We start from the raw sequence: 17,078 nt of genomic DNA, 5'->3' as shown, positions 1-17,078 counted from the left end.
TAAACATTTCCCACTGATCATCAGTCGTTTTACCCATTAACAGATTTGCCCAGTTTACTGTGGACAGTCTCTGTCTCATCCCATTGAAGTCAGCCTTACCCAAGTCTAGAATCTTAGCAGCTGATTCACTTTTTTTCCCTTTCAAACACTACGTTGAACTCTATCATGTTATGATCACTATTGGATAGATGTTCACGCATAGTTAAGCTGTTAACTAAATCTGGTTTATTACTCATTACTAAATCTAGTATGGCTTGCCCCCTTGTTGCCTCCAGGACATACTGCTGTAGAAAACTATCCCTGACACAAGAAATTCACTACCTTTCTGACAGTTGGTAGTCTGCTTTTCCCAATCTATGTGAAGGTTAAAGTCCTCCATTAAAACCACTATGCCTTTGTTACACTCTTGTCTAATCTCTGCATTTATACAATCTAACACTTCAGAGCTGCTGCCAGGGGTCCTATATACAACTCCCACTATAGTCTTAGATCCTTTCCTATTTCTCAATTCAACCCATAAGGTCTCTGTTGGCTGCTTACCTCTCGTTATATCCTCCTTTATCATTGAAGTGATTTAATCTCTAATCATTAAGGCTACGCCTCCCCCTCTTCCATTTTCCCTATCTCTCCTGTAGACATTATAACCCGGTATATTTAGTTCCCAATCCTGACCATCCTGCAGCCATGTCTCAGTAATAGCTATCATGTCATACCCTCCAATTTGAATTTGAACCTGTAGTTAATTTAATTTATTCCTTATACTCCGTGCATTTGTATATAGAACTCTTAGTTGGGCCACACACCCTAGCCTGACCTTCAGCTTTGATACTAGGTTAATTGCCTTACGCCTTCTAGTTTTCACTTTATCTGTAGTGCTTAAAGTACACTTTCTGCTGCTCTACGCTTTTCCCTTTCACTTGTTCTTGAACAACTGTTTGTACTATTTGTATTGTAAATTTCCCCTGGGTCTTCCCCTTTCTTGCTGCTCTCAACTTTACTCCCTTCTGACTCCCCGCTCAGGTTCCCATCCCCCTGCCACTCTAGCTTAAATCTTCCCCAACAGCACTAGCAAACACCCCGCGAGGACATTGGTCCCGGTCTGCTCAGTGGACTGTAAAAGCTTCTACAAGTATGTAAAAAGAAAAAGATTAGTAAAGACAAATGTTGGTCCGTTACTGTCAGAAAAGGGAGAATATATAATGGGGAACAAGAAAATGGCAGAGCAATTAAACAAATACTTTGGTTCTGTCTTCAAAGAGGACACAAATAACTTCCCAGAAATGCTAGGGAACCAAGGGACTCGTGGGAAGGAGGAATTAAAGGAAATTAGTATTAGTAAAAAAAAATAGTGCGGGAGAAATTAATGGGACTGAAAGCCGATAAATCCCCAGGACCTGATAATCTGCATCCCAGAGTATTAAAAGAGGTAGCCATGGAAATAGTGGATGCATTAGTTGTCCTCTTCCAAAATTCAATAGATTATGGAACAGTTCCCGCAGATTGGAGGGTGGCAAATGTAACCCCACTATTTAAAAAAGGAGGGAGAGAAAACAGGGAACTACAGATCGGTTAGCCTAACATCAGTAGTAGGGAAAATGCTAGAGTCTACTATAAAGGATGTGATAACAGGACACTTGGAAAATATCAACGGGATTAGACAAAGTTAACATGGATTTATGAAATGGAAATCATGTTTGATGAACCTACTGGAGTTTTTTGAGGATGTAACTGGTAGAATAGATAAGGGAGAACCAGTGGATGTGGTTTATTTGGATTTTCAGAAGGCCTTTGATAAAGTCCCACAAGAGGTTAGTGTGTAAAATTAAAGCACACTGGATTGGAGGTAATATACTGACATGGATTGAAAATTGGTTAACAGACAGGAAGCAGAGAGTAGGAATAAATGGGACTTTTTCGGAGTGGCAGGCAGTGACTAGTGGGGTACCGCAGGGATTAGTGCTTGGGCCCCAGCTATTCACAATATATATCAATGATTTGGATGAGGGAACCAAATGTAATATTTCCAAGTTTGCTGACGACACAAAACTAGGTGGGATCGTGAGTTGTGAGGAGGATGCAAAGAGGCTTCAAGACGATTTAGACAAGTTGAGTGAGTGGGCAAATACATGGCAGATGCAGTATAATGTGGATAAATGTGAAGTTATCCACTTCGGAAGGAAAAACAGGAAGGCAGAGTATTATTTAAATGGTGATAGATTGGGGAATGTTGATGTACAAAGGGACCTGGGTGTCCTTATACACCAGTCCACTGAAAGCAAACATGCAGGTGCAGCAAGCAGTTAGGAAGACAAATGGTCTGTTGGCCTTCATTCCAAGAGGATTTGAGTACAGGAGCAAGGATGCCTTACTGCAGTTATACAGGGCCTTGGTGAGACCACACCTGGAGTATTGTGTGCAGTTTTGGTCTCCTTACCTAAGAAAGGATATACTTGCCATAGAGGGAATGCAGAGAAGGTTCACCAGACTGATTCCTGGGATGGCAGGACTGTCGTATGAGGAGAGATTGGGTCGACTTGGCCTGTATTCACTTGAGTTTAGAAGAATGAGAGGTGATCTCAATGAAATGTATAAAATTCTGACAGGGCTAGACAGACTGGATGCAGGGTGGATGTTTCCCAAGGCTGGAGGGTCCAGAACGAGGGGTCACAGTCTCAGGATACGGGGTAGGATATTTAGGATTGAGATGAGGAGAAATTTCTTCACTCAGAGGGTGGTGAACCTGTGGAATTCTCTACCACCGAAGGCTGTGGAGGCCAAGTCACTGAATATATTTAAGATGGAGCTAGTTAGATTTCTGGACACAAAAGGCATCAAGGGGTATGGGGAGAGAGTGGGAATATGGTATTGAGATAGAGGATCAGCCATGATCATATTGAATGGCGGGGCAGGCTGGAAGGGCCGAATGCCCTACTCCTGCTCCTATTTTCTATATTTCTATGTAAAGTTTTAGCCACTTAGCTTACTAGAGTGTGCTCAAGGTCCTAAGATGTGACTAGATGGAATTTTTTTTGATTGCTAGTATTAGAATAGTTTTTTTTCGATGGACTTCTGATTTTAATTTAGAGCAGTCTTAAAACATAATGCACAATTTAAATGCACCTTAAAAATATCTTGGTTAAATTTTGGATTCAATTGCCAGAATTAATAGATTTTAATAATTTTCATGTATTACTGGAACAGAAATAAAAGAAATAACTTGCATTTATATCGCGCCTTTCATAGTGTTTCACAGCCACCGACGCACTAAATGGAAAGTTACGTTTTTTTGGCATACTTCAAATAATTTGAATATAAATAGTTAAGTATTCATTTACTTGACACTTTTTATCTCCAGGCTTTAACTTAACACTTTTTAAACTAGGAAAACTAACTAACTTTCTTTGTCTTTTAGATGTACCTCACACACCATAGGAACTGGTTGAATCCTGCTTTGGTTCTGGGGAATCACTTTTTTTTGTCCTGCTGTCATGGGCACTGCCCCCCTCCATATGACATCCTGCTGGTGCCCTATATAAAACCCCAGGATGTGTGCAACACCTCAACTTTCCTCTACTCCCTCTATGCCCTACACTTCTTAGAAGGTTCCTAAAGTTTCCAGTATTGCTTTTACCTGCCTTTATTTGTTTCACTTCTAGTTGATTTCTAGTGTGCAAGCTTGGCAAGCGCTGACTCCTCCTTGCTAAAACTCCAGGACATTTGTTTTTTTTAAGGCAACTTTGCCAAATTAGTTGTTTCAGGCACAAAATACAGTTTTCAATGTCCCTGTTAGAGTGCTCTGTCCTCATGCCTTCAGCAAGGAATGTGAGATTCTTGGGTAATCAGGTAGAGTTTTTATTGCACCAGATGATATCACCAAAATATAGCTTCTCTCTCCAAACAAAAGTTTCAGCCCAAGGGGTGAGTGCTCCCCCCAGCATGATAGAGCTTGGTACCTTTGCTCTTAGACCTAATATCATGGAGCTATATAAAGTGTCAAGCTCGGTACCTTGGCTTTGACCAAGAAACCACCAGTTTAGTGTGAGCACATGATATATAATTAGACCAATGGATCTTTGATGCACTCTTTCATCCCAGATACTGTGCCTAAGATGTTTGGGTAACGTGAAAAATAGCATTACATGTGATTCAGATCTAGACACATTAAGTAATGTATTCTATAGCCACCAAAACAAAGAAGCTTCCTGACAGTCTGCTTATCATTTTGTAGGAATTGCCTACCGCCCTACCCAAGCATTCTGAGTTTCTTCTTGAAATATAATTCCTCCTTCCTCAGCCTCTGCACTGAGCGACTGCTCATCCTCAGTGATTTCAATCTCCATCTCAACTCACCTTGCTCTCCTATGATTTCACTGCCCTCTATAAGCTTCTCCATTTAATTCTCCTCTCATATTAACGGACACCCGTCGACCTTGCCATCTCACGTAGCCGTTCTACTCCCATCGTCTTGATCACAGAAAAGGCCAGCTCCGACCATTTTCTTATATCTCTCACCACCCAGGTCCCCCTATCAACCCCACTTTCTTCTGCGTCTACTCCTGGGGAAAAAAAAACTTCCCCCAAGTTGCTTACAACTGCACTTTCAAACTCCCAATTTCCTAGGCTTTTGTCTTCCATTCGCAACGATACTTCTGCAGCTATCATTCTGCTTAACCACTCCCTCACCTTCAGTTTTAATACCATTGTCCCCAGTAAAACTTTTATTCTCTCCCATCCTGGCCATTTCCCCAGGTATAGCTCCCATCTTTGGTTTCCTCAACTTCAAGGGGTGCAGACTTGAGTGTATCTGGCACATAACTGGTTTATTCCAGGATAAGCTAGAAATCAAAAACAACCACCACCTCAGGCTTCTTTTCTCCACTACCAACAGTCTCCTTAAACCCCACTCCCCAGCCCCATCCACCCTCACTTCCAACAACAAATGCAAGGAGCTCATAGGCATCTTTGTCACTAAGATCGAGACCAACCATTCAGCTACGTCTGCTGCTTCACCCCCCCCCCCCCTCCCCTTTGCCCATCAAGTCAAACCTCTCCCAGTCTCCACCCCGCCCCACCCTAACCAAAATCCCATGTTCCTCACTAGTTTCTTTCGTATCTCCTGTCATTTCCTCTCAAAGCTTATCTTGTCCAGGAGACCCACCTTCTGCTTCCTTGTCCCTATTCCCACTAAATTGTTGACCATCTAACTTCCCTTCCTGATTTCCACACTAGCTGACAATGTGAATGGTTCCCTCTTCTCAGATACTGTCACCCTCCCTTTCAAAACAGCCATCATAACCCCCTTCCTCAAAAAATCCCCACTCGATCCCTGTCCTTGCAAACTACCACTCCATCTCCAACCTCCTTTTCCTCTCCAAATCTTGAACATTTTGTCGCCTCCCAAATCCATGCCCATCTTTCCCACAACTCCATATTTGAATCTCTCCAATTAGGTTTCAGGCCCTCCCATAGCACTGAAAGGGCCCTAATCAAAGTCACAAATGACATCCTTTGTGACAGGTGCATTTTTCCTTCCTTGACCTGTCAGCAACCTTTGACAGGGATGAGTTTCAATACCTCTTTGTCCAGCTCAGTAGAGCTGCCCTCTCTTGGTTCCACACTTACCTATCAAATCGTAGCCAGCGCTGGTCAAGCAATGGCTTCTCTTCCCACCTTGCACCAATATCTCTGGAGTCCCCGAAAGATCTATCCTTGGCCCCTTCCTCTTCCTCATCTACATGCTGCTTCTTAGCAACATCAGAAGACGTTGGGTCAGCTTTCGTATGTATGCTGATGACACCCAGCTGTACTTCACCACCACCTCTCTCGATCCCACTATTGCTTGTGTTATTTGATTGCTTCTCTGACATCCAGTCTTGGATGAGTGCAATTTCCTCCAGTTAAAATGTGTGGTATGCTGTGATTTTTACTACTGAATGGACTGGAAGATGTTGGCTAACATGTAGCAGATTGAAGGTAGGCATGTGAAGTTCAGCAGCATTTGAGGGTGGGGTGCTGGGCTTTGGTAGCATTGAGGAATGGTTCTGGGATTTGGTAGTACTGCAGATGGAGAAACTGGGAGATAAAATGGGGGTTTAGTTCACTGGATGATTCTGAAGTACTGGGGGGTGGAGGAAGAGAGAGCCCAATCTGGGAGCATTGGGTGGGAGGTCCCAGGGTCTACCAGCACTGTGTAGGGTCCCAGGATGTGGCAGTACAGGGGAGGGTGCTGCATCTGGAGCACAGAAGGAGGAGGAAGTCGAGGAGGGACAGAGTCCCTTCAGGTCTGGCAGCAATGGTGCATGAGGGTCCTAAAGCATTGGGGCTCCCTGAGTCTGGCAGCAGTTGGAAGGGCTCTTGGGGTATAGTAGTACTGTGGACTGGGGCCTAGCATTGGAGAGTGTTCGAGGTGACCGGGTCCACCAGTACTTGGGACAGAAGGTCCTGAGTTGTGGCAGCACTGAGTTGGCTGACAGGCCTATGGATTCTGTAGTCCCTTAGCACTGGGGGTCCCTGGTCTGGGATTAGTCGTGAGTTTTGGGATAATGAGCGGGTAGTCCTAGGGTCTGATAAAACAGAAGGAGGAAATCCAAGAAGAAACTGCCATAATTTGCCCCGAGCCCATTCCTAGCTACTGGGTGTTCCTGGTTTGTCACGAGCCCATTCCTAGTTCCCGGTTTGTCACGCGCCCATTCCTAGCCACCGGGCGTTCCCGGTTTGTCACGAGGCCATTCCGTGTCACCGGGCATTCCCAGTTTGTCACGAGCCCATTCCTAGCCACCGGGTGTTCCCAGTTTGTCAAGAGTCCATTCCTAGCTAGTAGGCATTCCCGGTTTGTCACGCGCCCATTCCTAGCCACCGGGCGTTCCCGGTTTGTCACGAGGCCATTCCGTGTCACCGGGCATTCCCAGTTTGTCACGAGCCCATTCCTAGCCACCGGGTGTTCCCAGTTTGTCAAGAGTCCATTCCTAGCTAGTAGGCATTCCCAGTTTGTCACGCGCCCATTCCTAGCCACCGGGCGTTCCCAGTTTGCCACGAGGCCATTCCGTGTCACCGGGCATTCCCAGTTTGTCACGAGCCCATTCCTAGCCACCGGGTGTTCCGAGTTTGTCATGAGTCCATTCCTAGCTAGTAGGCATTCCCAGTTTATCACAGGCTAATTCCTAGCTTTCAGATGTTGCTTGTTTGTGAGACATGTTTGCAACTTGAAGCTAGTTTCAGTGCCACAATGCATTTTAATATTGTTTTCCAGTTATTCTCATTAGAGGCTGGAATGTGCATGTTATAATTTGTATTGTTGTAGTCGACTGGTCAATGGATGGGGCGAATAGCAGACATTTTGCAAAAAGTATTTTGAGTGAAGGGCTAAATTCAAAAAGAATCGGCGGAAACAATATTTCAGTGAGTGAGTGGTCAATCTATGAAACAGACTCCCTAGGGAGACAGTGGAAGCAGCTAGTATTGATTCATTCAAATGCAAATTAGATAGATTTCATTCATAAATAACATTTTGGGATATAGTATACAAGTTGTTTGAGGCATGATGTGGTAAGTGTAGCATGCTTGGAAGGAAAAAGATGACTTTGGACCTATGGTTCCCAAAGCTCTTCACCACTGGGGCTTTCCTCGTGTCATTTCTGGGTCTGTTGTAGATTAATTGATAGAGCTGTACTGCTATGATTGGTTCACAATTCCATTATCATAGTGTCATGCAACTACCAGGATGGTGGTAGGCAAACTAGACCTTGGTTTTGTCTTGTCTCGCAATTCCTATGTTCCTATGAATGACAGTAAAACACTTCATCTGTGGAGTCATCTTTATTCAACTGGAAGCATCTCTGCACATCCCATCGCTGCCTAACTGCCATTCTGTTCTTTTTTGAAAACATGCATTTGGTTCTATTACTCGCATTGTCACCTTGTTTTCTTTGCTGCTCTTGAACAGACTGATTCCACCTAGCTGAGGCAAAAGAAGGGAAAGTCAGGACGTGACCTTTCCATCCCGCCACAAATATTTTAAAAGGGCTTTAGTTTTATAAAACTCAATCAGTATGGACTTAAGATGTAGAGGATACTTCTGTTTCAAGAATGAAGTTACTACAAGGTAAGTAATTAACTCTTCCATTTCAGAACTTTCAACACAATGATTTGGCAATTTAAAAAAATTCACCAATTTATTTTCATACCACATATTAAATTATAAATATAGGAGGGACTTCCCCTTAGCCCAGTACAACCGTTGCTATTAGTGGAAATGAGAAAACCATGTTCAAATCACACTTGTCTTTAAGTCTGCATACGTTGTGGGATGAAATCTGCAAAATGAATTAAAATCACAAATTGAAAATTTTTAAAAGTGTAAGATCAATTCTAAAAAGACCTGTACTGTTGCAAGTTGGATTGTTACTCCAATGTTCTCTTTTCCTACTGACCACTCTTTGGATTTTCATGTTGTGGATATTGACTAAGTAATCTGAACACTTACTTGCCATGCCAATCTGGGTATAGAATTCACAATCTTAACAATTTTAATGTAAAAACTTAGTGAAATTAAGTTTTCATGTCAACGAGGTTAACCAAAAATAAAATTCTGAATATCAAAACAAATGATGTTGGCTGTCATGATATTCTATGTCAACTATCAAACTATCAAAAATCTGAACTACTTGAGAACACAGGAACAGAAGTAGGCCATTCAGCCCCTTATGGCCTGCCATAGCTTACAAGTTAATTTTAGTTAATACAGTACTATTATTTTTAGAAAGTTTTGTTATTTTACATCACATGTAATTTATTTTGGAACTATTTTCGGATTGTAAAGTGGAGTTAACAGGATTTGAGATTTAGCTATATCAAAACTCTGAAGCTTTGATGTCTCCAGGCCACCTGGTCATAAGGTAGTGAAGAGAATTCTAACCACATGATTTGGGCGTTATTAATGTTCATCAACCGCTTTCTATTACTTAAATTTAACTAGCAAATGTTTAGAAGAAACAAATATTTTTGTTACTCTATTGCCTTGATTTAATCAACATGCCTTATTGCCGACTGCAGTAAAGCAGACAGTGGTAAAATAGAACTTGACTCATCTGAATAGGACTATTCTGTAAAATGTACTTCTGCATATAAACTCAGTTTTGAAAGGCAAGACACAGAATTTCACTTTGGGTTTGACTATTGAAAAGAGAAGGAAAGTTCAGAAGTAGTACTTTGTACATAATGTACTATTCCTTTTAATACAAGAAAATAATGGCCGTAACACACATTTCTTCATAGTTTTATTTATAAAAAGGTAAATTTTATTGCTGGCCTGGGGCTTCAGATAGGACCTAGCAATTGGCCCTTGTGATGATAATTATAGGGAGCATTCCAGGGTGGTTTAACTGTAAACTGGGGGTCAAGTACCAATGAAAACAGCCTCAGAAGTAATCTGGAGCCACACAATTTTAGGAAACCACATTCCAAATTCTGTAACTTGGCTTCCTTGATCTAAGTGACTTTCAAGTTGATTTGAAGTCACCCCCACCCCCCACCCCACTGTTTACAACAGTGCCATTTCAGGATGCAGGGAATACTCCCTATTACTGACATTCAGCAGCACAGTCTACTAGGGAGGGAGACCTGATGTAAGGGTCACAATCTCAGTAATAAAATTGATTTTTTAAACAAATTTGCCAAGATCCTTATTTTCTGCAATAAAAATGAGTAGTACTTCAAACAAAAAGAGCTTATCTGACACTTTCCTTTTTAACAATGTATGCCTCAATTTCACATCACATCTGAATTTTCTCAACAGAAAAGAGATAGTTCCATTATGCCAAAACAGAATTTAACCTGTTGCAGCCTTCAGTAGTTTTATGCCTATCTGATCCATATAAACACAACAGATTAATTTTATTGGTGTGTTTTATAGGCACTAAAGTGGTGTTCTCACGTGCTTTTCTTTTTATTGGAAGTTTATGTTCCAATGCAGCAGGTAATCAGCGGTGTCCATAGTACTGCTTCCACCATGATGTAACAGAAGCTGCAGCAGAAGAGATCATACCACCTGTGCTATTGCTATTGCTGATTGGCTGAGATGCTTGCATGGCCTGGCTTTGCAATACTTCCACTGGCTGAGAGGGGATATCATAAAATTTAGGACTGGGTACAGTCTCCCAATCTGTTCCCAAATCAGTCTCGTCGTCAGTTATATATTCATCACCACTCTCATCTGTCTGAGCAGCAATATTTGGGTCCACCAACTCCATTGAATCTTCAAGATCAGCACTGATTTCGAAAGGCCCAGATCTAAATTCAGAAACATTACAGTTTATAAACATTTAATAATGGGACAAAAGTGAATTTATAAATTCCTGTACATCAGGATTCTCAAAGGAATCTTTTCTCTAAGGAATGTTGCAAATTACTATGCCTAAATGTACAATTAAGGATTCCTTTAAAACTACACTGCCTTAGATAAATCTAATTATGACTTCTCCTTGCCAATGGATGAAAATTACATTTTGATGTATTGAAGATCTGTTCACCTGTCTAAAATACATTTCATCCATTGGCACATAGAAGTCATTTTTGCATATTATATATCCAATATGTGACTAAAGAAAAAAAGTTTAATATGTATTTACACAAAATTTGAAATGATACCCCTGATATGAACTTTACATTTCATCCCTCATTCTGATTTGCTCAAGAGCTAACAGAAGGATAACATTTCAAAGTAGTAATATAATCAGACACAATCAAGGCAGAAACAAAAAACCTTGAGCTACCAGTATTCAGAAACTGTATATAACAGCAGAAGACACTGCCAAAATACGATATTTAAAACCTGCTGGACTTGAAAATGGTTAGTGGAAGAGTGGATATAGTACCATATTGCTGAAGCACATGCCTGAAATGAAGGCAAAGTGGAGAATATTCAAAGAGCGATACTTCTGTGGTACAATAAATTTTCAGGCAGTTGCAGATCAAGGCCACTGACTAATGCAAAGTCGAAATTCATAGAATTCACCATATAGTGGGAAAAAGCTTTTCTTTCAATTTTCTCTCTGTTTCTCTTCTCCTCCAAAGGCACTAACTCAGGTTGGATAGCAATCAGGAGTGGGAATCCTGGGTAAATTTTCTACTTATTCATTACACAAAGTGGTTGTCCATAAGTTACAAGAAGTTTTAACTTTGTCACTGGAATAAAAGTTCCTATGATCTTACTGTTATTTTTTTTTAAAAGTCAGAGTATAGCAGTACTGCAGTTGCTCTTACTGATTGGTTGGAGTCTGTGTCTGTTACATTACACCAAGTTCCTGCCCTTAGCAGATCAAGTATCCATTCTGCTTATTCTCTCCGCAAACCAGGTTGAGCACTGATTCTCTGCCTCTTCCTGCCTATCAGGTTCCAGATGCTTTGCCTTGCACTGCCTGACCTGTGGTCTAATAGTGCTGCCTCTCCCTACTCATCCGATTCTCAAAGCTGTTGCCCTTCTCTGCCTACTGAAGGCTAGAGGACCCTCCTGTCACCCTGTCTACAGTTGCAGAAATAAACAGGAGACAGGTAAAACTGAATAAAGTGAAACAAAAGGAAAAGCAAAGAGCAGAAAAAAATAAAACAGGAGAGAAATAGAACTAAGAGCAAAAAAAAAAGGCTGACTGCTTTCCAGAAAAGATGATTTTTTTAAGAAGATTTTTAAACTATGAATTTTACTGCTTGGCTGTGATGTCCTTCATGGGAAAATAGTCCACCAAAACACATTGTATGCTTGCACACGAAGGTGACTTGGATGGAATACTGATGGGCTGCTGCCACCCGTGGAACTGTTAGTGTCACCATGAGAAGTTGGGAACCCTCAGATTCCGTTTCAAAATTGCAGTATATTTACCCATTCATCATCTCTGAATCAATTCCACTGTTTACGTTTTTTTAAAATGGTGGGACAATTTGAATAAACTACATTCTTCCCTTCACAATGACTCCTGTCTTAGAGTGGCAGAATACTTCCTTACATTTTTATTCCATAAATTTACTTATAAGTCACAAACATTCAACTTGCCTTTGCAACTACTGTCACATAATGTGCTAGCACAGTTAATACATGGCCAAATATACCCACCAGGTCTTTTCCTTGATGGATCTCCTTCCTTCTGAAATCAGATTTTCTATTTTCAACATTGAACTGTGTTGCCGTACATTTCAATATTAAATATAATTGTTCTGCCCGGTTAAATTGCTGTAGTTCATATTAGCATTCTCGTCTGAGTCAGAAGGTTGTGGGTTCAACCCCTACTCTAGATCTTAAGCAACTAATCTAGCCTGCCAACAAAATATTTAAAATCTCCACCAGAGCTTCATTCTCCACAATTAGACCCCCTCCATCATCTCTGAGTGGTCCGACCCTCTATTATTTTACTTTTTATATGTTTATAGCAGCCATTACTATTCCCTCCTACATTATTTGCTAGACTTTTTTCATATACTCTTTTAGCCCTTCTAATCTCCTTTTCACCTTCCCACTACACTTTTTACATTTTTCATTTTTTTAGTATTGTTAACTCTAATTTTATCATGCCACACTTTTGTGTTTCAGTTTAGTTATAATCTCTCTATTTATACATGGAACTTTATTCTTTGAAGTACCCCACCGTTTGTCTTTAAGAATATATTTATTTTGTACTCTCTCCATCTTGTATTTGAAGATTTCCCATTGCTGATCCATCAACCTGTCTTCTGCCTAGGTCCTTAACCTCCCTTTACAAGATCTCAAGTGCACTTCTATCTACGTCATTGGTTCCAACATGGACCACAAATTTTGGCTTCTCATCCTCTCTTTCCAGAAGTTTTTCTACCTATTCTGTGATGCCATTCATCCAGTCACCAGGGAGGCAACATACTATTTTGGACTCCTAGTCACAAGTGCAAGAAAGGCTGTCTTATTCCCGTGACTATAGATTCTCCCACTACTATTTTTGTAGCCTTCCTACCTCTTAACCCCCAGGTGGACCCATGGTGCCCACAATGCTACTGAGGAACACCCTTCTCTGAGTCAATGTCCACCTCGTATTTGTCTAATACCATCTATCTATTGGACAGTCGCAGTAACTTGAGGCTCCCTACACCTCTGAGTCCTGTCTCCATCTGCTGTACCTGAGGATAGTCACCCACTTCTCTCTACACTACCCTGGACTGTCTGGAACTGCCTCTTGGATGACAACATTCTGAAGAGCAGAAACCCCTCATCCTCTCTGATGCTTTGGTATGTGACTGCTCCAGAGACATCATTTTCTGATAGTGCAAATGTGCTGTCCCTGGATACGCAGAGAAGCCCAGATATTGTACTCCAAACACATCATGAAGGTGCCCTGCAGTGCCACCCCACTGTTTAAAAATACGGACAGCATTAGCCTGAACTCCCATTAGCATCAAGCTCTTTAGGAATTAAACTTTGTTTACTCACGACACACAAGTATTAATTATAGGAAAAAATACTCCTGTACAACTGCACCCCAAAGTTGAACTCCCACTGAAGTTACAATCCACATTCTTGCACCCCACTGGCCGCTTCAGAGTGATTACAACACTGAAAAGACTTCCTGGTAGGATAGCAGATAAAAATTTAATTTAAGAAATTGTTGGAATCTGTAATGGGGATCCCGACTGTAGAGTCTCTGGATGGATGAGCTAAGATTGGCCAATGATCTTCATACACATTGATCCAGTGATCTTATGAATTCCAGTAACGTTCAGACATTATATGCTTTTTGCACACATTGTTGGCTTAGAATTACTGCTTTCATTACCACTAAATGCTTCCTTTACAGTACAGTCCAATATTTTCCCACTCTAGGTCAAGCTTTCCAGAGTCATACTTCTAATTTTTTTTCTTTAAAAAAAATCTGGAATGACATTCAGTATTTTCAAATCTTGAACAACCATTATTCATAGCGAGTTGAAAATCAATTCTGCCATAGCTTCTTAGCCATTTCTACCTTTGTCTCTTCACATACTCTTGAATGCCTACCTCCTGGTTATTTGGCTATGTGCTGGGAGAGTTGGGCACTCCCTGGTAGGAAATGGCAGCTTATTGTTTCAGACCTCATTACTACTAGAGCAGAAAATCTGTAGAAGTATTAAATAGCCATCAGAATTATACAAGTCAAGCCTGTCCAGGCTTTCATGAGATCAACTAGATCAAAATGACAGGCAAAACAAGTAGTTTGCAGATCAACCCACTGAAATCTGACTCCTATTACTGACACAAAACCTGCGCAACATTTTTGTTTACATGGAGTTACGAAGTATGGGAATGGAATGCCAATTCATCATGGAACTTGACTGGAATTTCCTGATGCAATGGTGACTTCTGTTCTTTACTCTGATTCAAACTCAGATTAGAAAGGATCAGAGTGAAGATGTAGAGTGTACATTATTAACACCACAAGCTTACACCCCACTTTTCCTATTGCTGTTATCCACTATTATAAAGCAGATATGCCTCAATGAGTCTTTTAGGAAAATTTTCTCCCCCCCCCAACAAAAAAAGTATGTTGCATCACCTTTGCTCTTTACACAGAAAGCATTTATTGCTATTAATTAGCCATTTTTTTTCATAAGGAGTCAATATAGAATTTTTTTTATATAAGCATTGAACTTTCAGAGATGGAAGAAGCAAACCCGTCAGATTTAATCTTTGTAACTTCAAGTAAACTGCTTCTCAAAGACTTGCTGCTTGTTCCCATATCTACTAAAGATCCAACTTACCTGCCCAGGTTTTTATTTTCAGCACTGACCAAGTGCATAATATTCCGGAGTGTATGCAAAGGATGTAACAGTTCTGGGTTAACATGCTGTGTGATAAGAAAATGTTACAAAAGATTAGCAGTATTAAAAATGAAGTTATTGCGATCTAAGAATTATCTGTAGACTTTGTTACTATATTTTATAAACATAATTTTTTTAAAAATAACTGAACTACCTTATTGCTGCATTTCTTTCAGCTTTTAGTAACTCAAATTGCACTGAGATACTTGAGAGCAATAAAATAATTCTCAGTGCAAAGCCAGTCAGGCATTTTTTTTAAACTCACAAATCAAATTTCAGTCTCTTTTACATCTAAGTGTGGTACCTGGGAAAAGCAGAGATGTAGGATGTTTGTATTTAACTTGTTCACTGCTCGAATGAACTTCTTTCTGCTCATATTCTCTTCACAAAATTCACTGCAGAAGACAAATCATCTTAGTAATACAAAACTTCATATTCCATATAAAACAAAAGCAAAATACTGAGAATGCTGGAAATCTGAAATAAAAACAGAAAATGCTGAAAATACTCAGCAGGTCAGGCAGCATCTGTGGAGAGAGAAAGAGTTAATGTTTCAGGTCGATGACCTTTCGTCAGAACTGGAAGAAGTTTGAGATTTAACAGTTTTTAAGAACTTCTTCCAGTTCTGATGAAAGGTCAGATTGCCTTGAAGTAATTCTTATGCTAGTGCAACTTTGAGAATGAGTACAAGTCAATCCAGAGATGTACATTTTCACCAGGTGACTTCAGTACTATTCTTTAAGTGAAACTAAATTATTAGGAACCTATCCATTACCAAGATAGCACATCAGTATTTACACAAGTTGAGACTGACACAAGCTGCTCCGTACACATTCATCATAAAAAGCAATCCAGAGACCAATGAGAGATGGTTATTTAATGAACTTGGTTAAAATTTTCCACTTGTGTTAATGGTGACTGTTGGTTGTGAGATGAAATCTTCAGCAAATCTTGGTTTTAAAACTAATCTGCTAAAATGCAATTTTTCTTTTCCGTATCCTCTTTTATTTCTTTTTCTTCCTTATTTCTTTTCTTATCCTCTTTCATTTCTTAATTTTTCATCATCCTCTTTGAATCTTCCCAAGACCACATATTATTCTCTGCTCTAAACAGTAGACAGAAACCCCGCTCATGGGCCTGAGCTACTCTTAATAGGTCAAAATCTGAATTCCATTCTAGAGGGTTAAATAAATAAGGGCACCACATGATGTGGAACTGAGCTGTACATACCAGAAGGTCCTAGGTTTGATTCCCGGTAAATGTTGAGTTAACCAATGCAAGCTAGGATAGCAAGGGGTTGATAGGTTTGGGAACAAAAAGACACCTCAGTGTCCCCAGGCTGGAAAAGGGAAAAATCAGCTGAGGTGCCAGCTTCTATTGCAATCCAGTAGCCCCTCTGTATGTGAATATCAGGTGACAACAGGATTGAGTTGGCTGTAATGCTCTCCCCAGTCAGATAGCCTCGTAGTGCTCACTGTTCAAACTTGCATATCAAGAATGGTCATTTCAGTAATGTCATGGAGGGTGCCAATGCTTGTGAAACCACACCCCAACCATAAGTGATCACCTACAGGAGAGGAATGTTAAAGGGGATGAAAATATTGAAGAATTCCATTTCCGGTACATTTGAATTAGCACTTTTATCATAATCCATGGCCAATCCCAGAAAATCATTACGTCAGGAAAGGCTGAATCTCACTCAGAATGCCTTTTTTCCCCTTGGCAAAGTACGTTCCTTTTGGTATTTCTTCCTATTCAACCTCCCGCGCATATTTATTCTTGATTTTGATAGTCAGAGCCATGGCGTTTCTAGTAGCCCAATTGCCATTGGATTAGTCTTAAAATAGTAAAACAGATAAAAAGAACTTCATGCAGTGGAGAGTTCAATATGCATGCTTCTGAAGATTTACCAGTTATTATTTGACTTTAGGATACTTGCCTGTTGCAAAGTCTTTTGGGAAGATTTACATCAAGAATGTGAGAAAGTATGTTTGCCAATTGCGTGGCGTAGCACAGTGCTGCACTGATGGTGTATGCAGGGTTACTTTGTTCCATATCTGTATAAAAACAATACAAGGCAAGATATAGGCAAGATTTAAAATCTTCAATAATACCACACAAACACTTTTGAGAGCCCATGGATGCACACGTTAACTCGTGTATATTCTCTACCAATCCCATGTTGTCCAGACAAAAATGAAGTAAATCCATCAATTTAACAGCCTCTTTCGAAGTCGTGAAGCAGTAATAATTTTTGTTCGAGGATGTTG

General features: G+C 40.5%; 1 protein-coding gene across 2 annotated transcripts in view; it reads right to left on the bottom strand.

Annotated features, from left to right (window-relative positions):
* Positions 1-7,796: 7,796 nt before the first annotated feature.
* The window catches only part of atg14 (autophagy related 14), a 31,946-nt gene continuing 22,664 nt past the window's right edge, over positions 7,797-17,078 (bottom strand). The window contains exons 7-11 of one of the 2 annotated variants that reach the window (XM_067991575.1): positions 16,748-16,865; positions 15,113-15,203; positions 14,749-14,834; positions 9,932-10,287; positions 7,797-8,312 (exon numbers count right to left, since the gene is read on the bottom strand). In XM_067991575.1, the coding sequence (XP_067847676.1) occupies positions 9,978-10,287; positions 14,749-14,834; positions 15,113-15,203; positions 16,748-16,865 (605 nt within the window). In that variant the 3' untranslated portion in view covers positions 7,797-8,312; positions 9,932-9,977. Of the gene's footprint in view, positions 10,288-14,748; positions 14,835-15,112; positions 15,204-16,747; positions 16,866-17,078 lie in introns of both variants that reach the window. The other variant, XM_067991574.1, reaches the window with a different exon arrangement.

Source organism: Heptranchias perlo, chromosome 10, assembly GCF_035084215.1.
Source record: "Heptranchias perlo isolate sHepPer1 chromosome 10, sHepPer1.hap1, whole genome shotgun sequence".
NCBI lineage: Eukaryota > Metazoa > Chordata > Chondrichthyes > Hexanchiformes > Hexanchidae > Heptranchias > Heptranchias perlo.
This window is presented reverse-complemented; position numbering and strand designations above follow the sequence as displayed.